This window comes from Sorex fumeus, unplaced genomic scaffold, assembly GCF_029834395.1.
Source record: "Sorex fumeus unplaced genomic scaffold, SorFum_2.1 ptg000014l, whole genome shotgun sequence".
Classification (NCBI taxonomy): Eukaryota; Metazoa; Chordata; class Mammalia; order Eulipotyphla; family Soricidae; genus Sorex; species Sorex fumeus.
This window is the reverse complement of record NW_026606071.1, coordinates 20,352,731-20,380,426: the sequence shown is the minus strand read 5'-3', so window position 1 is coordinate 20,380,426 and position 27,696 is coordinate 20,352,731. Positions and strand designations below refer to the sequence as shown.

General features: G+C 39.2%; 1 protein-coding gene across 1 annotated transcript in view; it reads right to left on the bottom strand.

Moving 5' to 3' along the window:
• Window positions 1–234: 234 nt before the first annotated feature.
• Window positions 235–27,696, bottom strand: part of FAM117B (family with sequence similarity 117 member B) — a 77,915-nt gene continuing 50,453 nt past the window's right edge. The window contains exons 4-9 of the mRNA XM_056111652.1: window positions 19,242–19,334; window positions 17,752–17,865; window positions 10,453–10,596; window positions 8,044–8,269; window positions 6,251–6,371; window positions 235–2,176 (exon numbers count right to left, since the gene is read on the bottom strand). Coding sequence (XP_055967627.1) covers window positions 1,855–2,176; window positions 6,251–6,371; window positions 8,044–8,269; window positions 10,453–10,596; window positions 17,752–17,865; window positions 19,242–19,334 — 1,020 coding nt within the window. The 3' untranslated portion in view covers window positions 235–1,854. The remainder of the gene's footprint in view (window positions 2,177–6,250; window positions 6,372–8,043; window positions 8,270–10,452; window positions 10,597–17,751; window positions 17,866–19,241; window positions 19,335–27,696) is intronic.

Sequence of the window (27,696 nt, the reverse complement as noted above, 5' to 3'; positions counted from 1 at the left end):
CTAACAAAGAAGGCAAAAAAAAAAGTTCTCAAATATATAACCAAGCAGAAAATTTAGACCCTGAGTAACCAAGATTTTTCTGATACTGAAGCCACAATGTACAGTATGTCCAGTTATATTAGTTTTGAACAGAAAAGATACCAAAACTCTTGAGTTCTATCAAATGAAATGAAATGAAATGTAATAGATTAAAACATTTTAATTTGGAATGTTTTAAAGACAACTTCATTTTAAAGACTACTTCATTTTAAACCTAGCAGGGAATATTTTCAATTATTTAGATGTCTTATAGGTGCATGAGTATAAGAAATCCTTGTAGAAGATTTATGCTACCAGTAGATATTCTCTTATGGAATATATCTGGACAAAATAACATGATAACTTTCTAAACTGTATCCCTTTTGTAAGCATTAATTTTTTTCTCCCTATAGTATGAATAGGAACATTAAATTATTGCATCACAATATAGGATATGAAGATCTCAGAAAGATGCTCTTTATCAACACCACTTGCTGAAACTCATTATTAAAAAGAATTGTTCCTTAGTTTTACCACCACAAACTGTAATAGGAAATACTGTTGCCATATGATACTGGCAGTAATCTGTATTAGGATGAGCCCAAATCCAAAACTCTATGGATCTTTCAAGTGTTCCCATTAATTCTGCTCCAAGGCTCTTCTTGTCTGCTTTCCCCATCATGTATATTGGAAGGAAAATTAGCAGTATTTGTAGGCAAAACATCTCAGTGCCAACCACCATAAAGAAAATGTCAGCTGCAAGATTTTGTGTCTACGGATTGCTATTCAATGGATTACACTCCTGGCAAACTACTAACCCTGACCAAATCCACAAGACAACAACATCACAAAAGCAAAGGAGGAAATCCATGCATAGCCATCTTAGGATCTCTTGGGACTATGATACAGTGATGATTCAAGATAGAATGACACCTGTAGTAAAGAAGGGAGATCATGTGATCATTATTTCACAGAAAACCAAAGGGGCTCTTTACTCTTAGTTAGCAATCAACACTGGGTAGTTTCCTTTTGACTCATTCACCGAGTTCCAATGACGAGTGAGAACATTAAAGCACTTGTCTTCAGACTACAATTTTTCTGACCACGTGGCGAAATGTGTACAGGAGAAACAGCAGTTTTTACAATTTCACCCAATGCACAAACTTTGGACATCAAAAAAACATAAATCACATAATGTACTAATATTGCTTTTTTCTCTCTTTTTTATACATATATACGTATTCAATGCATTTACCTATCAATTCTTGTTTGGGAGAAGAACATAGTCATAAGATTAAGATTGCTGGGAAAATGTCAACAATCCCTTTGGTCCCAATGCTGAAAACAGCTGGAAAAGCACGTATCTAAAAGGGAAACAAGAAACAAGAGGCCACCAAAGAATCTTTTGAACATCCTGTTTGCTACGTTTCAGAAAATGTAACATTGGTATTATAAAATAGTCATTTTCATATAAAAGATGGTTCTTGCAGCATCATTCACGTCTCCCTTCAGGAATCAGGTTTGCAGGGGTCAGTTTGTTTTTCTCTTAAGAAGTCTCATTTCAAAATGAAACAAAGCAAAAACCAACAATGGAATACTCAGCTCCAAAAGTAAAGAGATTTTCCTTGTTCTGATCAGTGCTTAAAGAAAAAGCAGGCTAAGCACTAAGGACTGGCTTTCTTGAGTGAGCCTTCAGAGGGGTTGCTTTCTTCCAGAAGTCACACCATGGCAAGCTGGAACACATCACAGCCAAGTGGGAGTGCATGATGCCGTTACAGTCAAGTCGTCTGAGCAGGTTCTCAGTTTTCCAGGACAATGGACACACAGCACTGGGGCCTACCCTTCAGCTTCCTCAATTGGTTCTGGGGGTGGAAGGAGAGAGGCTGATGGCATGACTGTACTTGTTCCTCGAGAGACCCGGTCTTGCTGCTCTGTGTTTGTAGACAGGGAGGCCACAGCGATTGGCTGTAGCAGAGTGGTTGTCATGCCAGTGGTGACTGTCAGACTGTGGCCAGAGCCCTTGAGGGTAAGATCTGGTGTGGGAAGGAGTGGCTTGAGGATGCTGACGAGGCAGAAAGCTGAGCCGCTTTTAGGAATGAAATTCACTTTGTTTTTGTCAGGACAGTAGAAGGCTGGGATTTCATGAAGCTGTTTTGGCCTAGACATAAAACAGACAACCCAATACTTCTAAGTCACAGAACACTGGAATACACTTTAAAAAGAGAATAACAGTAACAATTCTTCATCCTGGTTTTACCATTTGAATAATTTTTTTTATTGTTTTGGAGTCATTTCCAGCAATGCTCAGGGTTTATTCCTTGCTCTGTGCTCAGGTATCACTCCTGGTGAGGCTCAGGGGACTATATGGGGTGCCAGGAATCTAACCCAGGAATGGGTTAGACTGGGTTAGCACAATGCAAGCACTCTACCCACTGTTCTGTCTCTCTTCTACCTCCCTCCCCCATCTGAAAGCATTTTTAATTCCTTAAAGTAGAAAGGAAGTTAAGGTTATGTTTCTATTAAATATTTTGTTTCCACAAGAAAATTCAAGTACATCAGAACCTTCATTTTTATTATGAAGAACTTCATAACTGTGTATCTCACAGTGATGAATAAAGAAATAAAAAAGAGAAAAAATAAATTCTAAAAAGAAAAAAAGTTAATACATTTTTTACTCCTTACTATAAATGACACCTGTCTTTCAATTTCGTTTGAGAGTATCTTGTTAAAAAACGACTTAAAATATGTGGCTTGTACTGGAACTTTAGGGCAAAAATCTCACATTTCTAAGATAAAAATAAACTTTCTGACACTTAATGACACAGTCCAAAAACAACTGAATTTTCTTGCTATTTTCATGAAAATGTCCATAAAATACATATAAAAATAATGTATTCAGCATTAATCTGTTTACTACCCAGATCCAGAGAACATGAACAGTAAACAGAAGTGAAAAATATTCTCTTTGTCCTAATTCCCCATAACTACCTCAACCAACCAAAAGTAATCATTTAACTTCAACTATTATATTACTTAGAAAACATTAACCACCCCAGTGTATATATGATAAACACTATTAGAAGCTGCAAGTATAATTATTTCTCATTCTAAGAAATTTTCATAAGGCAACAGTTTTAGATAGATAACACAAAACACTGAACTATATAACAAATATTCTATCAAAGTCATTTTTAAAACAAACTTAAAATTGCCGATGGAACAACCATTTCTCTGTAGCGAGGCAAATCTTAACTACCAATGACTAAATTAAAGTGCTCAGAAAATTCAAGAAAACTCCATTTGGACCATTTGTCTTTTATTAGATTGTCTCCACTTCTTGAAAGCTCTCATGAGAGCCAGAGAGACAATATACGGATTAAGGAATTTCATTTGCAAACAACCAACATCAGCTCGATTCCTGACACTACGTATGATGCTCTGAACAATACCAGGAGTGATTTCTAAGCTCAAATTTCCTGAGCACTACCATGTATAGCCAAAAACCAAAACAACCACAACAAAATTCTCTAATGGAAAGATCTACGGCAGAGTTTTTAAAATTGAGTATACAAAAATACCATGTGAAGGACTTAAGTTATTAGATGCATAACCCAGGTCTCAATCCATATTTACTCAAAACCCCTAGGAAGAGACCTGGTACCTGCAGTTCTAAGGAAGACCATAAAACAGATTGGAGACACGCTGCTTACACTTTCATCTGGTACCAACTAGGTGAAATTAGACGAACATGGTTTTTAAAAAAAAAAAAGCAGAGTTTTCAATTACTGTTACAAAAGTAGATATAAGATTGACAGCTGAGGTGTCCTAGTAGAGAAGTTGAGGCATTAAACACTCTCTCTCTCTCTCTCTCTCTCTCTCTCTCTCTCTCTTTGTGGGAAGATAATTCAGAATTTAGGTTAAAGGAAAACACCCATGCTCTCTGGAAAGAAAGATGGCGGCCGCATGGGAGCCTGGTGGAGAGCAGGTCTGAGCCGGGGGTGGGGGCGCGATGGGTACCTCATGGGACGGGGGGGGGGGAGGGGGGGCGCGCTCCGGCCCGTCCTTCACGCCCGACCAAGGTCACCAGTTGCCCCCCACGAGCGGCTCTCTGGCAGCGCCACAGCCCCAAAAGCACAAGGACTTAATACAGAAATCCAGCAGCTTGAAGCAGAAAAGCGAATGGACTATGCATTAATCTGCGCCATCTTGCCTGCTCGGAGGGGAAAGGGTGTTGCCCCATTCGCCTTCTCCTCTCTGGAAAGAAAGATGGCGGCTGCATGGGAGCCTGGTGGACAGCAGGTATGAGCCGGGGGTGGGGCGCGACTGAAACCTCATGGGATGGGACGGGGGGGGGGGGGGGGGGGGGGGGGGGGGGGCTCCTGCCCGTCCTTCACGCCCGACCGAGGTCACCAGTTGCCCCCCACGAGCGGCTCTCTGGCAGGGCCACGGCCCCAGAAGCACAGAGACCAATCTCTTAATTATCTGACCCTCAGTAGAAATACTTGCAGGGTTAATAAATAAAACAGCATAAATCCAAAACCGCGTGGCCACTATTGCAGCCACGCAACATCATTTAATTCTTAAACCCAGCTGTAGAAAACAGATCATTTCACAATGCTTTTTCAGCATGGCTGAGTTTGGGAGGGGGGGTAAAGTCTAAATAATAATAATGGTGCAACTTTTATCAAAACAATGAAGCTAGTCAAAGACAGAGTGTTAACTAGAATTCATCTACCCCACAGACATGGGGGGGGGTTGGGGGGTGGGGATTTATTGGGGTTCTTCGTGGTGAAAAATAAGTATTGGTAAAGGGAATTGTGATTGATATTTGCATGACTGAGACCTAAACTTGAAAGCTTTGTAATTTTTCCCACAGCGATTCAATAAATAAATTTTTTTTAAAAAAAGGGAAAACACCCATAGGAGAAAGATTTAGAGGAACAGAGAAATGTCTCATTCCAAATAATTTGAAGATGTTCATAACTGAATAAAAAGGCAAACTGCATGAATCAAAGGAGACTGGAGAACCTTCACTTGTAAATTTTTTGTAGTAAAAAAAAGTCAAGTGTGGCTCTTAGACTTACATCCATGCTGTGACTGGACAGTGAGGGCTAAGTGCTACCATTATTACTCTATAATGGTTTTCACCTGTTCTGTTAAGTCTCATAAACACTTAATTCCTGTCAATCACTTACAAAGCAAGAAGTCAAAATTACTGAAAACACAGGCTAAAATATTTTCTGTACATGTTTTCAGTCTAAAATTGGAGGTTTTGAATAAAGTGTCAGCTAAAGGCACATGTGAGCATAGAACTACACGTCAAGTATACCAAGCATTCTTAATTTAGACTTGTGCTTCGTCAGAGAACATGATTTGTCAAATTAATGGAATTTTCTGTTACCTGACTGGTAGATAAAATATTTCTTTAGAAGTCAGAGAGATAGTACAGCAGGCTGGAGTCATATTTTGCATGCAGGTGGCCCAGAATTCATCTTTGGCATGCACTGCATGATGCCCCAAGAACCACTGAAGTGGTCCCGTACATAGAACCCAGAATAACCCCTAAGCACAACTAAGTGTGGGTCAAAACTGTTAAACTATTAAATTTAATATGTGATAATTGTATACAAGTTCAAAAACCATGGCCACATACAGCATATTGGGGACAATGAAGAAATGTGAGTAAAAACTGAATATTAATTGATATGAAGCATTACAGTAAATCTTTGGTCTTATAACAATATTGTGGTAATTAGAAATAAGGTGGTTTTATGGGCACATTAGCCACAAAATGGGTAATGAGTATTAAACTAGCTAAGGTTAAATGTTATGTTTGCAACATATTCAAACAGTTCAGCAAAAATTTTTGTTCTACTTTTGATTTGGGGCCACACAAGAATTTAGGGCAAAATTTTCTGCTCTGTTTTTGTTTCAGTGCTCAGAGCTTACTCCCGATTCTACACTCACCCCTTGGGGAGCGCAGGGAACTATATGGGGTGCTCAGGATCAAACCTAGTTTGGCATTGTGCAAAGCACATGTGTACCCTACCCTCTGTACTACTGCTCCAGCTCCAGTTCTGCACAGCTGTACCAATAGCAGACAAAGCAAACTTATCATAGAACATAGGCAGGGGATATGGGTGATCAATACTCCTCTTCAGCTTATTTGGCAGTTCTTTATTATAATAAACATTTATGTCTGTGTGTTGGGAAGGGGGGAGGGGATACTTACGAGCATTCCTCAAAGACTTTGACTCTTTCACAGCCCTCAGGAGGTTCCCTTTTGAACATGTAACTATTGTTAGGTTTTGGTGAAGTTGCATATTTGGGTAAAGGAGAGTTGTTTCCATTCTCTGCAATAAAGAACACATTGGGTTACCAAGAAAATCTTCTACATCAATGCATTGTCATACTGTATTGAATTATCCTTGGCTTTCCCAACACCATGAATTGGTCATGCCTACACTGGTCATGTCATATCTTGTGATTTCTTAAATCTGTACTCTGTATTTCCTATACTATAGTCTCAGGAACTTAGGGTGACTGGAAATAATGGCTGGTTGTAACAATGGAATATATTAGGATATTTCAACACAAGTAGGAGATTCTGAGTACTAAATGGAGCTACAGAACTGACAAGGACTTATTTTTTGTTTTCAAGTACATCCAGTAACTAAAACTGAGTTACTTGTTATTTGTTAGTTAGTTAGTTAGTTAGTTAGTTGACAAGGCCAGATCAAAGTTCGTACCTGTTTTAAGAGGTAAGATTATTAGTAATTAATAATCAAAATGCTTGTGTCTCCAAAGTTTTTCATTTTAGGGGGCTTCGAAGCAGTGTTCAGGGGACTCAGAGGCCTAGGGAATAAGAATGCATCTTTGGGGGCTTCCATCGACTGCTTGACAGATCAAGGGATGCCAGGGATTCTGAATCTCATGTTCTCTCACTGGCACCTCCAATTTATTTTTAAGTTGCAGCAGTTATTGAATATTATAAACAGTTCTCCAGCCTTTTACTCCAAATTTACTCAAACACTCCTTTTTCGCTGATATAAATCAGTTTAATTCTGTTAAAAATATATTTTTAAAAAAATCCTAAAAACACCAACTTTCAACTCAAAAGTGGTAAAGCAGGGGCCAGAAAGACAGCAAAGCAGCCAGGGGTACATGTTTTGCATCTGCCAGGATCCAATTTCTAACCCTGGCACTACAGGGCCCCTAAACACAGCTTCACACCCCCTGCATTGAAATACCAGGATTGGCTGGCTGAGAGTCACCAGGAATGACCGCTGGGTCCCCTAAGTACTGTTTAGCAAGGACCCCAGTGCAAATGGAGGAAAAAAAGACTAGTAAAATGAAAGTCAACAGAGGAACAAATTACTTTTTTGTTTTTGTTTTCGGGCCACACCCAGAAATGCTCAAGTGTTATTCCTGGCAGTGCTCAGGGGACCATATGGAATGCTGAGGATAGAACCAGGGTCAGTGGCATACAAGACAAGCAAGCACCCTACTCATTATATTATTGCTCCATCCACAAAGTACCTTTTATAGAGTAAATGTTCATCTTACACTAAAAAAATAAACTTTGTTTTATAACAAATGAAAAAAAAAGGGAATAAAGGTACAAAAGTTCATTAGCCCATCTAAATATATAATCAATTGAACATCACTATAAAACCAGTTTTGAATCCCATTTTTTTAAAAAAAAATCTATGTTTTGATTACATTTCAATGTAAATACTTTAATAGCCTTAATTGTGTGTTACACAATTTTGATTGAGTAACACAAAAAAAGATTGAGCTGGGGTAGGAGGTCATAGGGATAGGGTCCCTTGCAGGAGGGGAGAGAGGTACACTGGTGAGGGATGTGTACTGGAATTATGTCCATGACAAACCTTTTTTAATAGTATTTTAAATAAAAAATAAATTTTTTAAAAGAGCAAATATTAATTTGTGGAAAAAAAAAAGTGAATTGGAAAAAGGGATAACATTCACTTATCTGGTAATAGATTTCCTCCCACATTGTACCTTTATCCCTGGGATCAACAAGCAGGTCATCAGCAGAACAAGGACTCTCCTCACTACCTTCATTGGAGATGGTGAGGAATGATGTGGGAGACACAGACTGAGAGCGGCTGCTATTGTTGCTTCCCCGGTCTGCACCACCAGGTGTCTGTGTGTCGATGCTGCGTGTGCTGCTGCTTCTCTGTACAAGCGGGGGAGGAGCACGATGGCCATCTGGAATATCTTGCGGCTGCAATAAGTTATAGAAATGGACATATGTTTATCACTGATATTGGAATTCACCCAGGGATACACCCAAATCTATCTCCCCTTATTGTCCCAGGAGACCCACATACTGGAAATCCCTTATCAAGCCCAAAGAGAGAGTCTTGTGCATTGCATAAGTGACACTTGGTGTAATTTTACTCCTTCGCTCAGCAGCATGGGTAAAGACTTGGATTGCCCTGATTCTGTAATAGAGCAAGAAGTCAATGCTTGACTAGTGACGAACTGCACTGAATAACTACTGATGTGCTAAATGATTTTAGAGATTGGAGAAACAGTACAAGAACAAGGTGCTCACCATGCATGCAGCTGACCCTGATTCGATCCCTGAGCCCCACTAGGGGTCACTCTTGAACACAGAGCCAGGAATAAGGCCATAAGCCACCACCATGTGTGGCTGCTGGTAAAGAAAAACCTAACTAAATAATTGTAAAATTATAAAGAAGAAGTATGGTAAAAAGTAAAAACTATAGAAATAACACCATTTGGGGCTGGAGTGATAGCACAGCGGGTAGGGTGTTTGCCTTGCATGCAGCCAACCCGGGTTCGATGCCCAGCATCCCATATGGTCTCCCGAGCACCACCAGGAGTAATTCCTGAGGGCATGAGCCAGGAGTAACCCCTGTGCACCACCGGGTGTGACCCAAAAAGCAAAAAAAAAAAAAAAAAAAAAAAGAAAAAAAGAAAAGAAATAACACCATTTTAGAGAAAAGAGTTATTCAGCGCATGAACTAGTGATTCGATGACAGGTTCTTTTACCTTCTTCCCTGCCACACTTTACCCTGAAAGAGTTTTCAAAGAAACCTCCCAAAATGAGGTTAGTTTCATCATAGCAGTACAGATTACTGGGCACAGGGGGTAGACAGAGAATCAAGGTGAATATTCAGAGGAAAATTGGAATGCCTCACTTAATGTGGACACTAGCTTATTGTACAAAACAAAAATGAAACTATAAAAACAGCTCTTTGGCTCATTTAACTTTATTATATCTGAGAAAGTTTCCCCCACCAATAGTATGGAGAAAAGGGATTGGGAACTTGTGTTTTCTCTGAGAAAAATAACCAACTCTGATTGTTGAGAAATCTTAAGCATCAACGAAATACTAGTTTAAATGCTTTAATTCCTCTTATACTGATATAATAAAATTCTATATACTCCATGCTATGGATTTAAATATAAACAGGGAATCTTCTGTGTCTTACACATGAGTCATTCTTATCTGGCGGTTTTGTTTTTTCTTTAAGGGCTAGTGGTGCACAAGAGACCATGTGCAGTACTGGGAATTGAACTAGGATGAGACTAGTTCAAAGAAACTGCCTTAACCCATTACTCTCTCTGCCCGACTTATTTATTATCTGTGTTAGTTAGTAGACAGGAAAATTGGAATTGCATTCCGTGATGTTATAAACAACCAAATAGCAACTAAAAGAAAAGTAAGGAACAGGCAGACTCATAAGGAATGAATGTCATAACCCAAACCCCAACCCCAATAAATTAGTAAGCTCAAGTTTTATTAAATGAACAAATAGCAAATGAGAAATGTATCACCTGTCTAGGAATTTTTTAACAGACAAAAAGTTTCTGTTTGATTAAAATTTAAGCCATTTCACAATCCCTAATGGAAACAATCCTGAGATACAATTAATAAAACTGTGGTTTGATGGTTTTAAGAGTCATGGTGGTGGCAGGCACCTTAATGTAGAGGAAATCTGTCACTCTGGAAGTGGGCCTGGTATAGCAGCACTGCAAGTATAAAACAATATTGGTATTATTGCAAAATAATATTTTGTGTGTATAGAACTAAAATATCTAGTGAAGAGTCTTGGACACTTTGGTGGTAGTGAAGGAGCAGTAATTTTGTACATCAAAATCACATACATTAAAAATTACTGTAACCAAATAACTTCAGCTATAATAAACGTTACTTAAATAAAAATTTAGAACAAAACTATTTAGGTCATATTAGTAGTTTCTATGCGATACAAAGAAATCATACTTTTTAATTTACTTTTCAAGATCAAACATTTTTCAAAAGGGATAAATTTTCATTCCACCTTAACCTAAGTAAATGTGGAAAATAAGATTGTGAAATATTTAATAATTGGAGTTACTGTATAAGGGATGGTTTTAAGAGAAAATATTACTTACTATAAGTTGTTCTTCTTTTTCCCCAGTCTCTTTAATTATTATCTCAATCTCCTGATTCAAACCTTCCACACTATTCCGGAACCGAGAGCCTGTCGATTTGGTGATGGGAAGTACTGGAATAAGTGCACTCTTTGGAACAGGAGCCTTAAGAAAAAGTGATGCATTAGGAAAAAAGAAAGGATTAATATAAGTCAATCTAATTCTGCATTCTGAAAATCCTATCTCATATATGAAAATATAGGTTTTACAAAATGTTCAACATTAGATATATTTTTCCCAACCTTTACTGAGTTTTAAAGATTAAAAACATCTCATTAGGTTGAGCACAAGTGATTAAGAATTCAAAAAACTATTACCAGTCATCTGATCATTAAGGGGAGGATTAATATTTTGGGGGTTGGATACATTCAGCAGTGTTCAGAAGACCATGTGGTGCTAGGGATCAAACCCTGGGCTCCCACATGCAAAGCATGTGCTCCAGCAGTCTTATGAAATATCTCCCTGGCACCAAAGGAATTAACTTTAATTTATTTTGTTGTTGTTTTAGGGCCACACCTGGTGAGGCTCAGAAGTTAATCCTGGCTCTGCACTCAGGAATCACTCCTGGAGGGCTTGGGGAACCATATGGGATGCCGGGGATTGAACCCAGGTTGGCTGCATACAAGGCAAGTGACCTACCCACTGGACCATCTTTCCGGCCCCTAACTTCTATTTTCTAAAAATAAAATTATTTCAGTCATTGTGATTTCCAATACTGTTAATGTTAGGGCTTCTGAATAAACTCCTCCCCGACACGGTAATCTCACTTCTGACAACAGTGCTTAGTTTCTGCTGTCTCTGGCCACTTATTATTCCTTTACTATGCTTCTTTGTACCCCACATATGAGGGTGATCATTATGTATGCAATTTTCTCACAATATTCTCATACATCTACACAATAAAGTTATGAAAGAAGTGGAAGTAGGTTATTCCAACTAAAAATCTTCGGGTTATTTATTTTTATTTTTGGTTTTCATCTGTTTTTGTTTTGGAAACACATCTAGAGGTGGTTGGTGGTTTACTCTTGACTTTGTGCTCATTGATCACCAACTTAACTGATCAACTTAACAGAATTTCAACAAAGACAAAGCACGAAAGGAAATTTTCATCTTGAAAATCTAGAAAGATATCCAAGAGTTAAAGACTACTGGTAAGAAATACAACAAAGGGGTTCAACAGCATACTGGAAGAAGCTGAAAATCAGTGAGCTCAGGATAAAGTAGTAATCCCCCGCCCCCCAGGGATTACAACAAAGGGAAAAAAAGGGGTTAGAGGCTTGTGCATGTTTTGCATGTATAAGGCTCATGTTCAATCCCTGGCACTGCATGATCTCCCAATCCCACTGGGAACAATTCTGGAACACAGACCGTGAATAACCCCCAAATGCCACCAGATGTAGCTATCAATGCCCTCCTCCATTAAAGAAACAAAAACAAAACTCCAGAAAAAGAGAAAGGTTAAGAATTCTTATTTGAAGAGTAGCTCAGAACTTTCCCAAACTAAGGAAGAGACCCAGATTCAAGAAACTCAAAGAATTCCAAAAACCATAAACTCAAGGAGATGCATAAATAAGATATTATAGCACTGTAGCGCTGTCCTCCCGTTGTTTATTGATTTGCTCGAGTGGGCACCAGTAACATCTCCATTGTCACGGTCACGGTCCTCCCGTTGTTCATCGATTTGCTCGAGCGGGCCCAGTAACGTCTCCATTATGAGACTTGTTACTGTGTTTGGCATATCAAATACGTTACGGGTAGCTTGCCGGGCTCTCCGAGAGGGGCGGAGAAATTGAACTCGGGTCGGCCATGTTGTTACTGTGTTTGGCATATCGAATACGCCTTGGGGAGCTTGCCAGGCTCTGCCGGGTGGGCGGGGTACTCTTGGTAGCTTGCCAAAAGAGACGGAAGAATTGAACCCGGGTTGGTTGTGTGCAAGGCAAATGCCCTAGATATTATAAATATAAACAAACTGACAAAAAGGAAAGATAGATCTCAGATCCTCTGGTTGCTCATCCAGCCTTCCAGGTGAGGGTAATAGCCTGGCTGACATCCTGAGGATATTTTTGATCCAGAAGCAATCTCGTTCCCTTCCAGATGGTCCCATAACCCTCCACAGTGTGCCATTTCAGAAGGCTCACCTCCACATCTCCTGAACCTTGCGGCCGCAAATATGGCTGTGGAAGAACTCTACTCATCATGCCTTACACTGCTCACACTTATACTTCCTGCCACTGGGTGAAGATAGGCAGGGAACGAAAAGAGCAACATCCAGCCTAATCCTTCAGAGTCTGCTGGTGGAGGTCAGACAGGGTGGAGGGGAACGACAGAGATTCACCCTCAGCACAAGAACACAGGAACCCAACAGGGAAGATACACAGAAGCCCACCAACCCCAATGAGTGAAAATAATAATTGGAAAAGCTCTCCTAGTACTTTTGAGCTCCATAAACTTCCAGAGACTGACTACAGTGGCATCATATTAAGGTTGCTTAGTGAGCTTTAAAAACAAAAACAACAACAAAAAACTGTAACATAGATTGTCAACAAAACAAACTATGAGAGCAGAAATGAAAAAATTAAAATCAGAAGTGACAGATATGCTGGGTATGATAAGTGATATAAAAATGAAAAAACAACTCAATAGAAGGTCTGAAATAGCAGCTAAGGAAAAGATATACAATCTCCAGTTCCGATGACAATGGCCATAAAAAAAATTACCTCTAGCTATGTGGGATATAAAGAAACATAGCAAGGAAACAACAATGGCCATTGTCATCGGAGCTGGAGATTTAGTCTATAAAACTGAGGTTACGTAGGGGTGGGTGGCTTCAAGGACCTTGGGAAAAGGGAAGCAGACTCTCTGGTAGTGGATATAGTGTTGAAATGATGTATACATAAGGAGTATAATTAAAAATTTTGTAAATTCTGGTCTCTCAATAAAAATGGAAAATTAAATTTTAAAAAAATAAAGAGATGGGGCTAGGGTGATAGCACAGCAGGTAGGGCATTTGCCTTTAATGCAACTGACCCGGGTTTGATTCCCAGCATCCCATATGGTTCTCTGGGCACCACCAGGGGTAATTACTGAGTGTATGAGCCAGGAGTAACCCCTGAGCATCACTGGTGTGACCCAAAAAACAAAACAAAAAAGATTAACTGCAGATTAATCCAGAGAAACTTAGTCACTGTCCTCCCATTGTTCATCAATTTTCTCAAGCAGGCCCAGTAACGTCTCCATCGTGAGACTTGTTGTTACTGTGTTTGGCATATCGAATACGTCACGGGTAGCTTGCCAGGCTCTGCCGTGCGGGCGAGATACTCTCGGTAGCTTGCCGGGCTCTCCGAGAGGGACAGAGGAATTGAACTTGGGTCGGCCATGTTGGCTGCGTGCAAGGCAAACGCCCTACCCACTGCGCTATTGCTCCAGTCCAGAGAAACTCTAAGCAAGATACATTTAAAGTGATTAATGGATAATCCTCTAACAAAGAATACTCTACCCACTAGGTTATCACTCATATTTGAAGAAGAAATAAAAAAAAACTTTCTCAGACAAACAACTGAAGGAATTCATCACCACTAAACCTGCCCTCAAAGAAATACCCAAGAGTTCTATAAAAAGAAAAGAAAAAAACACACCATTAGAGTGTATGTATGGGCATACATCCTATGTGTGTGGAAGAAAATTAATAAAGGAATTAGCAAACAAATAGCACTGTATAGCACTGTCCTCTGATTGTTCATCGATTTTCTCGAGCGGGCACTAGTAACGTCTCCATTGTGAGACTTGTTGTTACTGTTTTGGGCATATCGAATATGTCACATGTAGCTTGCCAGGCTTTGCTGTGCAGGCAGAATACTTTCAGTAGCTTGCCAGGATCCTCTTGCGGAGGAATCAAACACAGGTTGGCCGTGAGCAAGGCAAATGCCCTATCCGCTATGCTATTGCTCCGGCCCTAGCAAACAAATAAATATTATAAAACAATACTACATATTTCCAGTTTACTAGTTATTATCTTAATCCTATTAAGTACAGGGCATTTTAAATTCCATATTTCAGATACTGCATATTTCAGTTCTAAAATTTGTATTAGTTTCTTTTTAAATAGATCTCATTTCTCTATTTGCATTTTATATATATTCATTTCTTATTAGCACAATCCCCAGTTGATCTTTGTAATAATAAGATACTTGATATTATTTTGTTCAATTCAACATTTGCTCAAACCAGGGATGGTCTATGTTAACCTTTTTCTTTTGAGAATGGATCTCATTGTTCTGTTTTGTTCAGTAATTTTGGACTGTATCCAGATATCTTATATATTCTAATCTGAGTCTCGGAATTCTATTTTACTTTCTGAAAATGTTTCTTTTTGTTTATTTTAAGATTTTTTTTCTTTTTGGGTCACACCCAGCTGATGATCAGGGGTTACTCCTGGCTCTGCACTCAGGAATCACTCCTTGCAGTGCCCGGGGGACCATATGGGGTGCTGGGAATCGAACCTGGGTTGGCCGCATGCAAGGCAAACGCCCTACCCTCTGTGCTATTGCTCCAGCCCCTATTTTAAGATTTTTAACTCAGCTGTACTCACACTGTAAATCTGTCTTGGGTAGAGCTCAAATTTTTGATCAGTTAGTTTGGATACTGAGGGGTTCTTAAGTACTGATCATGGGGCACAGGGCAACAGGAAATAGCAATGGTCAGGCTCAGCAGTGCCAGGGTCGACTTATCATTGCTTTAAAATTTTACGGAATATCAAAAGTTCAGTTTTATTCACCTGGCAATTAAATACAGAGTTTGATAGTAAGCATTTAACTGAATTCAATAATCACTAAATCACTCAAGCAATATTTAGAAAGTGATGATATTTCTAGTGATACTGAGAAATTATTTCTATTATGTTCATTCTCTTCAGCTGTATACCTTTATTCAGCTCTTACTTTAGGTCACTACACTGTGTCTTACTTGAATTATAAATCCTATAATTAAAATGGTTGCCACCTCAAATTGTTTTCTTCCAAATTCATTCCTTATTCTGAATTCACAATGACCATCATAAAATGCTTATCCATTCACCTACCAATACCCTGATGTTAAAAAAAAATTGCTGATCCCTCTAGGAGAAAGCCCAAACTTTCTGAAAACCCAACAACTGAAACAAGGATTTCTACCATTAACCTCTGCAAACAAACTTCTTACTACTACTCCTAACCGGAATCATGATTTCTTCCATTTCTTAGAAAGCAGAGAAGTCTTTCTAAATGGTTAGATCACCTCCAAGCATAAATATCATTCTTATTCTAAACTCTCCCTCTTAACACACTCATTATAAAACTGCTATTATTAATTACTGATTTATATTTACTTGAGACAGTGGGGTAAGCCCTAATATTTCATTTATTATTGTATCCTCTAAAGAAAAATCCCAATAATTATCACATGGTCTATGTTTAGTAAATGCTACATGGATCGATATACACATATTTCAAAGTGATACTTTTTTTTTCACTACAGCAGAAGCTACTAAAACAAAGTCATGACCATGACTCAATAGATAATATTTTCATATTCATAGCCAAGAGTTCCAATTAAACATGAACACCACTGTCTTGGTTTTCATGATACACATGTGCAAATGAAACAAGTCAGTTAAGATGTCTGATATGTCAAGTGCACAAAACTCAAGATACATTAATTTATCAAATTACTCTATTTTCTAGCTCCTATCTATAAAAAGATGTTTTACAATTAAACAAACATGAAATTCATTACAAGCTCCAATAGTTTAAGTAAATTTAACCTGCAAGAAAATAATAAGACATTTTTAGTTAACTTCACTTTAATTAAAGTAACTTTAATTGTAACAAGAAAAGTAACTTGAGGCCAGAACATACACAGTACAGTGGGGAGGGCATTTGCCTTGCACACAGCTGACCTGTTTTCTAGCCCTGGCACTTTATATGGTCCCGAGACCTCCAGGAGCGATCCCTGGGTGTAGAGCCTGAAGAAAGCCCTGAGCAAGCTGAATGTGGCCTCCAACCCTTACCCCTTCCCACAAAAATAGTAACTTATAAACGCCTTAAATCTGTCATTAAATTCAATAAAATTCAATCTTTACCCAGTTCTACTTGGAGTAAAAATAGGTATGGGGGGGAGGAAGCAACCATATGTATGTATCTTTGAAATACATAAAATTTATGGATGGATAAAAGGGACTGGAAGGTTGGCAAACTTACCTATCAAACTAGCTCTGTAGCTTTTTTGAGAGTAAGATTTTTAACTAACATAAAAATTGTGATAGTAATCTATTATGTTTATGACTTATTTTGTTAATTTTACATTTTCTATTTCTCTAGGTATAAACCAGTTTAAGTTCTTATAAATATTAGTATATATTTTTGCTTCTTTATTAAAAAACCTTATGTGTGGGAAAAATTACTGGAAACTATGAACTATAAATCAGTGAAATTTACTTTCACTTGTGTCAATATTTTAGGACCTTAGTTTGAAATAAGCAATCTACTCTTTCAAAAACCATACATTATACTTGGCAATCATCAGTCCATCATCTATAAAAGAGATTAATAAAAGTCTTTCTTGCTAGGAGAAAAAGAAACCTACACTGTTAATTTACATTCAGTTAACAGAAGTGCTTCCTGAGTGGCTCACCCAGAGTAGTCTACAGTACTCTCAGAGAAATAAAAGTTAAAGGATTTTCCCTGCTAAAAAAAGGTGTTATTATCTTGAATCTTCAATTAAAGAAACTGTGACTCAAAAAGGCTAAGTAGGGCTGGAGCAATAGCACAGTGGGTAGGGCAGTAGCCTTGCATGCAGCCGACCCGGGTTCGATTCCCAGCATCTCGTATGGTCCCCTGAGCACTGCCAGGAGTAATTCCTGAGTGCATGAGCCAGGAGTAACCCCTGTGCATCAAGGGTTACCGAAAAAGAAAAAAAAAAAAGGCTAAGTTACTTTTCTGGGCCCAAAGCCAATGTCTCCCTTTCTATATTCTTTTATAACTATTATACTGAACTAATAAAGAATTTTTAAGGGTACATCATAATGTGCAATTAGTTCTACCTCTCAGAAGTTATCGCCAAATCATTAAATATATACACTGCCAACAATTTATAATAAGGGACGTAATTCATAATTCAGAGTTTCAAATATGATTTTAACATTTCTCCTAAGAAAATTCTCATCAAATAACCAAACAGGAAAACACAAATCCTTTGTCTAGATTTTGTGGTGTCTTGTGATCCTACCTGAGACTGGTTAATAGCTGCATGGTTGCCATGGAATGGAGACTGTCGTTCTTTATCTCGATGATGCCGACTGCTGTGTTTACTTCTCTGCAACTGTTGGCGTAATTTTGCAATCTAAAAGGGGGAAAAATTAACAAGAACATCAGATGTTTCCCAAGGTACATATAAAACATACCCTTACTTAATAATAACTAGTAAAAAACTACTTTGAGTTTGTAATCCACATCACAAAATTTAACTATACAAATTTTATTTACATATATGCAGGAATGCATATGTTTGCTTCTTTTTAAATTATCTGAATTATATTCCAGCACTATTCTAAATCTGTTTAGTATTTCTGGAATACTAAACAAAAGAAGCTTTCAGCATCAACAGTATGTTACATTACAGTTTTCACAAAGAACTAAAAAATAGTAGCTATTTCCTCATTTCCCTACCAAGAGTCGTATTTTATTTAGATTTTTAAAAATTTTAGGGGCTAGAGTAATAGTACAGGACTTGCTTTACACATAGCTGACCCGGGTATGATCCCTGGCATCCTATATGGTCCTCTACAAACTGCCAGGAATGATTCACACCCGGCAATGCCCACGACTATTTCTGGCTCTGCACTCAGGAATCACTCCTGGTGGGTGGTGATCAGGGGACCATATGGGAAGGTGGAGACTGAACCTGGGTTGGTCATGTGCAAGGCAAACGTCGTCCCTGCTATACTGTCACTCCAGCTATTGTTACACAAAAACCTAACTTTTTTAATAGCTCCAAAATTTTAATAGTATTTAAAAATCAATTCAATGAAATGCATTCAGATACAAACTTTTATTGCAATAAAATTCTGTATTACTTTAATATATTTTTTATTTCTACATGATGTGGTAAAAAAGCAAAAGTTATTTTTTATACACATAGAAAGTGGTAATTATGGCATAGGAACATAGTCAAATTGATTATATTAGGCAAGTGAATTAAAAAAATGTTACCAAAGAAACATTAAACAAGAACTTGTTGTGTCACTACAATTTTATACAACTGATGTTTATATTATCACGTTGGATTTAAAACACAATTCAACTGAGAGAGAGATAAAGAGGGAAAGTGCTTGCCATAGAGGTAGGTGGGAGGTGGGGGAAGGAATCTAGGGACACTGGTGGTGGGAAATGCATACTGTTCAAGGGACACGTGTTGGAACATTATATGACTGAAACCGAATCATGAACAACTTCGTAACTGTATCACACTGATTCAATTAAAAAATGTTAAATTAAAAAAAATTCTACCTAATCAATATCTATACTAATTTTTCATACTTCTATATCCAATCAACATAATAAATGTTTTTCTATTACTTTTCTCAAGTAAGCAAAATATCAATTCCCTACAAGGGGGGGGAAGGGAAACTGAAAAATTCACACTGCCTCTGTGTTCAAGGAACTAGTCAATGAAGTGATCAAATTTCCATATCCATACCCTTACAATCATTTCCTTACCTCCTTAAGTTGATCTGTACTGCCCCATGAAGCTGAACGCTTATGAGATCCTTTCTTCTTTTCATAATATTCTTCAGCCCATGCAGCCTCTGTCTGTAATAGAAAAAGAGGGAAGGGGTATTTTAATAAAATAGTTATTTAACAATAATACCTACCATGGACCAGTCTTTCTGACCCTCATTTCTACTGTCTTTGGCTATTATTCGCATATTATGGTACTTGTACACAATGGAATACTACTATGGAGCCATCAGGAAAAATGAAGTCATAAAATTTGCTTATACATGGATGGAGATGAAGTGTGTATTATGGTGAGTGAAATGAAATCAGAGGGAAAGGGTCAGACACAGAATGATCACACTCATTTGCAAGATATAAAAATAAATGTAGTATGAGGGATTGAATTTTATCAAATGTTTAGCTTCAGTTTTGCATTCACTGAAGGGATTTCTTTTTGTGTGGGGGGCAGGTGAGTTTGGGGCCTCACCCAGCTCCACTCAGGGCTTACTCCTGGCTCTAGACTCAGGGATCGCTCCTGAAGGTGCTTGGAAGAATGCATGTAGTGCTGGGGATCAAACTGAAGTTGGCTATCTGCAAAGCAAGAGTCTTAACTCTTTCTCTCTTGCCCTGATAAGACAGTTTTATGAACTTAAGAAATCTGTGCTTTTTCTTTTTATAAAAAGAAAATGCATTTAAGTACCATGGTTTACAAAGTGGTTCATAATACAGTTGTTTTAGGCATTCAATAATCTGACACCAATCCCACCAACAGTGTGAACTTTCCTTTATAAATGTCCCCAGTTTCTCATCTCATTCACCCCTATGGTCTCCCCCTTATCAGACACAAAGTAACTTACTTTATATTGCTTGTTACAACAAAATGGAAAATGGATTTGCTCCAGCGGGTCCAGTAACGTCTCCATTGGAGACTTTGTTGTTACTGTGTTTGGCATATCGAATACTCTCGGTAGCTTGCCGGTCTCTCCGAGAGGGGCGGAGGAATCGAACCCGGGTCGGCCATGTTGGCCACTTGTAAGGCGAACGCCCTACCGCTGTGCTATCGTGCTCGCTTCGGCAGCACATATACTAAAATTGGAACGATGGAAAATGGAATTATCAAAAAAACAATTCAATGACGCATCTACACAATGGAATATTATGCAGCTGATAGGAAATAGGAAGTCATGAAATCAGCCTATAAATGGATGGACTGGGAGATCATCCTGAGTGAAATGAGTCAGAAAGAGAGGAACAGATACAGAATGACTGTGTTCACTTATGGTATATAAATATAAATGTGTATGTGAATACAATATATATACCTTATATATAATATCCATGGCCAGGGAAAACAGGGGCTAGGAGGACTGGTCAATCGTGGAATCAACCAAAAGTATGTGTGAGGCAGAAGGTAGGTAAGATAGAGAAGGGACCAGTATGACAATAATAGCTGGAAATGATCATGCCGGACAAGAACTGAATGTTAAGAGTAGGTAAAAGGATATACCAGAAGGGTTGGATCGAGAGCACAGCTGATAGGGCATTTGCCTTGCACACGGTAGACCTGAGTTCAATTCCCAGCATCCCATATGGTCCCCTACGCACTGCCAGGAGTAATTCCTGAGTGCATGAACCAGGAGTAACCCCTGTGCATCATCGTCAGGTGTGACCCAAAAAGGAAAAAAAAATATCTACTAGCAATAGCACAGCAGTAGGGCGTTTGCCTTGCATGCAGCCAACATGGCCGACCCGAGTTCGATTCCTCCGCCCCTCTCGGAGAGCCCGGCAAGCTACCGAGCATATCTCGCCCAGGCAGAGCCTGGCAAGCTCCCCGTGACGTATTCGATATGTCAAACACAGTAACAACAAAGTCTCCAATGGAGACGTTACTGGGCCCGCTCGAGCAAATCGATAATCAACGGGAGGGCCTTTACCTTTACCTTACCTTACTAGAGAACCTTTCAGTATCTGTATTGCAAATCACAAAGAGGAGGGGAGAAGGAGGAAGGGAGAGGGAGAGAGGGAGGGATGGAAGAAGAGAGCAGGAGAGGTAGAGAGAGGTGAAGGGGAGAGAAAAGTACTCATCACAGAGGCAGGCTGAGGTTATGGGAGGGAAACTGGAGAACGTAAACTGCTGGAAGGCGTTGGAACACCGCACAACTGAAACCTAATCAAGTGCTGCTTTGTAAGGGTCTATCTCACAGTGGTTCAATTAAAAAAAAATCTACCTTCCACCAATGTCCCCAGTTTCCTTCCCTCCAACCCCCCCAGAGTGCCTTTGTCTCAAGGCACACTCCCCATTGTCCTTCTCTAATTTATCTCCCCTCATCCTTTGTCCTAGTATTCCCTTCCCTAATTTATCCCCCTCATTCTGCCCAAGTGCCAAACTTCCTACAGAAGATCAGTTCTCCTGCTCGTCATTTCTATTGCCACTTAGGTGTCTGATATTCTCCTATGAGGTTTCTTTGTAACCCACGTATAAGAGAGATCATTCTGAGTCTGTTCCTCATTCTGGCTGATTTAACTCGACAGGAAATTTATTCCAGATCCATCTATGTTGCAGGAAAATTGCATGATTTTATCTTTTCTTAAGGCTCTATAGTAGCTTTAAGTTAATTTTCTTAATCTTCCTCCACTGTGCATATGTAACATAGCTTCTGGTGGGTATCTGAGTTGTTTCCATACTTTTGCTTTTGTATATAGTGCTGCAGTGAACACAGGAGTATAGATGTCTTCTGATTTGTGCTTTAGGCCCTTGGAGTATATTCCCAGGAGTCGAATTTCTGGGTCAAATGAAAGCTTTTTTTTTTTTTTGCTGTTTTTTATTTGTTTTGGGGCCACACCTGGTGATGCTCAGGGGCAACTCTTGGCCCTGTACTCAGGAATTACTCCTGGAGGATTTAGGGAGTGGGATGTGGGGGATTGAACCTGGACTGGCTGTGTGCAAGGCAAGTGCCCTACCAACTTACTATCTCTCCAGTCCCTCCAAAGATATTGTGAAAAAATATATACATCAATTACTTTCATTTTGAACTGTTAGAAAGAACATATCTATGTAAAATTGGGGAAAATATTCATGACAACAAATGAAACATTTAATTTCTTTTGTTTGTTTTCTTTTGTAGCCACACTGTGTGATACTCTTGGGTTACTCCTGGGTTTTTTTTGTTTGTTTGTTTTTTAATTAGTGAAACACCATGAGGTACAGTTGTAGATTTACAAATTTTTGTGCTTGGGTTTCGGTTATACAATGATCAAATACCCATCCCTCCACCAGTGACCATTTTCCACCAACATGGATAACATCCCTCCCTCCCATCCCCCCTATCCCACCCTGCCTCTGTGGCAGGGCGTTCCCTTTTGTTCTCTCTCTCCTTTTGGGTGTTGTGGTCTGCAAAAGGGGCATTGAGTGGCAAACATGTTCAGTCCATGGTCTACTTTCGACATGCATCTCCCCTCCTGGGAGGATCCTCCAAACACCCTTTATTTGGTGCTCCCTTCTCTATCTGAGCTGCCCTTTCCCCTAGAATACCCGGCTGGCCTCTAAGCTATGGAGTAATCCTCCTGGTGTTGATCTCAGCTATTTTTGGGTATTAATCTCATATTTTGTTACTTTATATCCCCCAGATGAATGCAATCTTTCTATGTCTATCCCTCTCTTTCTGACTCATTTCGCTTAGCATGATACTTTCCATATTGTACCACTTGTATGTAAATTTCATGACTTCATCTTTTCTAAGAGCTACATAGTACTCCATTGTGTAGATGTACCAAAGTTTCTTTAACCAGTCATCTGTTCTTGGGCACTCAGGTTCCTTCCAGTTTCTGGCTATTGTAAAGAGTGCTGCAATGAACAAACAAGTGCAGATGCCACTTCGACTATACATTTTTGCCTCTCTGGGATATATTCCCAGGAGTGGTATTGCTGGGTCAAATGGGAGCTCAATTTCTAATTTTTTGAGAATCGTCCATACTGTTTTCCAGAAGGGCTGAACCAGTCGACATTCCCACCAACAGTGAAGGAGTGTCCCTTTCTCGCCACATCCGCGCCAGCATCGGCTGCTTTTGTTCTTTTGAATGTGGGCCAGTCTCTGAGGTGTGAGATGGTATCTCATTGTGGTTTTGATCTGCATCTCCCTGATGATTAATGATGTAGAGCATTTTCTCATGTGCTTTTTTGCCATTCGGATTTCTTCTTTGAGGGTTACTCCTGGTTTTGTACTAAGAAAATACTCCTGCCGGTGCTCAGGGCAACACATGAGATACTGGGGACTGAATCCAGCCAGGTCAGCCTTGTGCAAGATAAGCGCCCTACCCACTGTACTAGCACTCTGGCCTCAGTAATTATCAAATTCTTCATGGGTGGAAGGTACTTCACTATATAAACTCTATATTTCTTTTGAGTTTTAAACTATAAGAATTAATTATGGCCTATTTTAAAAAATCTGCATATATTAACGGATGAAAAATATCACCTAAGAGAGACCTAGTTTATAAGGATTAAGTGATGTCCTTAAGTGAAAAGATTGCTGAAGTATACAACAAATATGCTATAAACCCTATTTACTTATTTGCAACAACCAGAGAAGTAACTGGTTTAGGTAAGATTCATCAGTGGATACTAAAACCATTAGGTTTAAAAAAAAAATCACAAGGAACAATTATAGTGAAGCAAAAAGGAATTCCACAGACTTGTGAAATACAAAAGATGCAAGTGGCTATGTGACAAGATGTGGTCAAGCTTACAGCACAAAATATTATTAAAGCTTTGCAGGTTCGTTGGTCAGCAAGACCCTGCCCCACGTGCCCCCACCGCTGGACAACTGGGGAGACTTTGGGGAACACCTGCCCGAGTTCCGCCAGAGCGCCCGGCCACCTCATCTCCGCCCTTTACCCTTCTCTGCAGGTTCCTCGTCAGTGTGTCCCTGCCCCACTTCCCTGCGCGCCCCTTCCCTTGCTGCCTGGACCACGCCCCCACCGGGGGGAGGCCGGACAGGACCAGGGACAAGCATCTGGGCCTGGCCGGGGGGTGTGGCCTCAACTGTAGGGGGCGTGGCCTCCGCAGAAGTGGGCGTGGCCTTCTGTGTGGCTGCAGTTATTTTCCCCATTACCAGCACCCTCAACTCATATACCAAACTCTATCACCTAATTCTGTGCAAAATGTCCCGACCGCCTCAAAGACAATGTGACAACAATCCACTGGCCTACACCAATTCCATTAAAAGACCAGTGTAGGCAATTAACTGTACAAGCCCTATATAAAAGAGCACATCCTCCAATGCTTCACTAGATGCCTATCAGAAGTCACAGAATAATGTTTGAGAGGAAGGACGTATTCTACAAGTGGGAGAAGGGTGACCACCATCGTCTGAGCTCATTCAGAACCCTTTCCTGCAATAAGAGAGAACAGTACTAGGGAACTTGAAGGTTCTACCTCTATACAACCACAACAACATGAAGAAACAAGCGCAAATCTCCACTACGAGGAGGGGACGAAGAGTCCTGAATCCTCAACAGGGGTTACCCACAAATATGATCTCTCCGATAAAGAATTCCGAGATGAAATACTGAGGATGCTCAAGGAACTCAAAGAATCAATGGAGCAGACATCCAGAAAATTAAAGGAAGAAATGAAAGAAACAGTGGATCAGATAGTTGTGAAAATGCAGGAAGAAATGAGAGCAGAAATAAAAAAGCTACAAAAAGAAGTGTCACAAATAAAAGATTCGGTAGATGAAATTAAAAACACAGCGGGTACCCTCAACAGTAGAATGACTATAGCCGAAGACAGGATCAGTGAGCTTGAAGATGAGCAGCAGAAATCGCATAGACAACAACAAACAATGGGAAAAGACCTCAAAATAGCTCTAAAGGGAATCAGAGAACTAGGAGATGACACCAAGAGGAACAACATTAGAATCATTGGCATACCAGAAGAACAGGGAGGCAACCCCAATGAAAAAGCCACAGTGAAATAAATCATTGCTGAAAGTTCCCAGAGTTAAATAATGCAAACATCCAGATCCAAGGAGCCAGAAGGGTGCCAGCTAAAAGAGACCCTAATAAAAACACTTGAAGACATATCATAGTCAGAATATCCATATATCCATGCCATGGATAGAGACACAATACTGCAATCAGCATAGTCAAAGAAGGAAATCACATACAAAGGAACACCCCTTAGATTTACAGCAGACCTATCAGAGGAAACTCTCCAAGCCCGAAGACAATGGTGGGATATAGTAAAAAAAAACTCAATAAAATGAACATCTCACCAAGAATACTTTATCCAGCTAAACTCTCACTCAAACTCGATGGAACAATACACCATTTTATAGATAAACAACAGCTTAGGAACTTCATAGACTCAAAACCAAACCTAAAAGAAGGACTAAAGAGGCTCCTGTAAGACAAGAAAGAAAACACCTATAAGCACAACCACCCCCTACAGAAAGATGGCACAAAACCCCATGACAATATTCTCTCTCAATGTTAATAGTCTAAATGCACCAATCAGGAGACACAGAGTGGCAAAATGGATCCAGAAACTGAAACCAACACTCTCCTGCCTACAAGAAACACATCTGAACAGTCAGAGAAAACAGACTCAAAGTTAAAGGATGGAAAACAATCCTGCAAGCAAACAGCTCCCTCAAAAAAGCTGTGGTTGCCATACTAGTATTCGACAACATAGATTTCAGGTTGAAAAAGATTAAAAGGGATAGCAAAGGCCATTTCCTATTTATCAAGAGATATATACAACAGGAAGAAATCACACTCTTAAATATATACTCACCTAATGAGGACCAGCTAAATACTTAAAACAACTGCTAACAGATTTTAAGGAGTACACTGCTAGCAATACAATAGTAGTTGGAGACTTTAACACCACCTTATCACCTCTGGATAGATCAACAAGAACAAAACTCAGCAAGGAAACATAGGCTTTGAAGGAAGAAATAGAAGAGAGAGGGTTAATAGACCTATACAGGGCTTTATACCCCCAAAAGAAAGAATTATTTTCCAGTGCACACAGAACATTTTTCCAGGGCACAAAACATACCTCAATAGAATCAGGAATATAGAAGTAGTATGAACAATCTTTTCAGACCATGATGCGCTGAAGATAGAAGCTAATCACACACAGACATTGAGAAACAAATCAAACACCTGTAAATTAAACAACTCAATGTCAAACGTGTGGGTCAAGTCAAGGACGAAATCAAAAGATACCTGGAAACAAATGAGAATGAAGACAAGAGCTACCAGAACCTATGGGATGAAGCTAAAGCCATGTTAAGAGGAAAATTTATAGCTTTGCAAGCATTCCTAGGGAAGGAAGAAAGGGCCTACATAGACAACCTGACCTCACAGCTCAAGATCTTAGAAAAAGACCAACAAAAGGAACCCAAATCAGGCCAAAGGAAAGAAATAATAAAACTTAGAGCATAAATTAATGACACTGAAACCCCCAAAAACAATCTGAAAGGTCAATGAAACCAAGCGCATCAAGAGCTGGTTCTTTGAGAAAATAAACAAGATTGATAAACCACTAGCAAGACTCACAAAGAAAGAGAGAAAGAACCCTAATAAACCAAATCAGAAATGAAAAAAAGGGACATGACAACAGAAACCAATGAAATTTAAAAGATCAGAGACTACTTTGATAATCTATACACTATGAAACAAGACAACCTAGAAGAAATGGATAAATTCCTGGATTCCTATAATTTCCCAAGATTGAACCAAGAAGACTTGGAATATCTGAATAGACCCATTCATATCAAGGAAATTGAAACTGTAATCAAAAGTCTTCCCAAAAAACAAAAGCCCAGGCCCAGATGGATTCACTAGCGAATTCTTCCAAACATTTAAAGAGGACCTGTTGCCAGTTCTCCTCAAGCTTTTCCAGGAAACTGAAAAAACAGGAACTCTCCCAAACAGTTTGTATGAGGTACATATCTCCCTATACCAAAAGCAAACAAAGACACCACCAACAAAGAAAACTATAGGCCAATATCCCCAATGAACATGGATGCAAAGATCCTTAACAAAATATTGGCAAATAGAATCCAACAACTCATCAAAAAGATCATACAACACGACGAAGTGGGATTCATCCCGGGAATGCAAGGATGGTTTAACATATGGAAATCAATCAACATAATCCATCATATCAACAAAGGTTAAGATAAAAACCATATGATCATATCAATAGATGCAGAGAAAGCATTTGACAAGATCCAACACCCGGTTATGATGAAAACTCTCACCAAAATGGGTTTAGAAAAATCCTTCCTCAAGATAGTCAAAGCCATTTACAACAAATCTATGGCAGGCATTATCCTAAATGGGGAAAAACTAAGGGCCTTACCTCTAAGGGACAAGACAAGGATGCCCACTCTCACCACTTCTGTTCAATACAGTACTGGATGTGCTTGCAATAGCAGTTAGG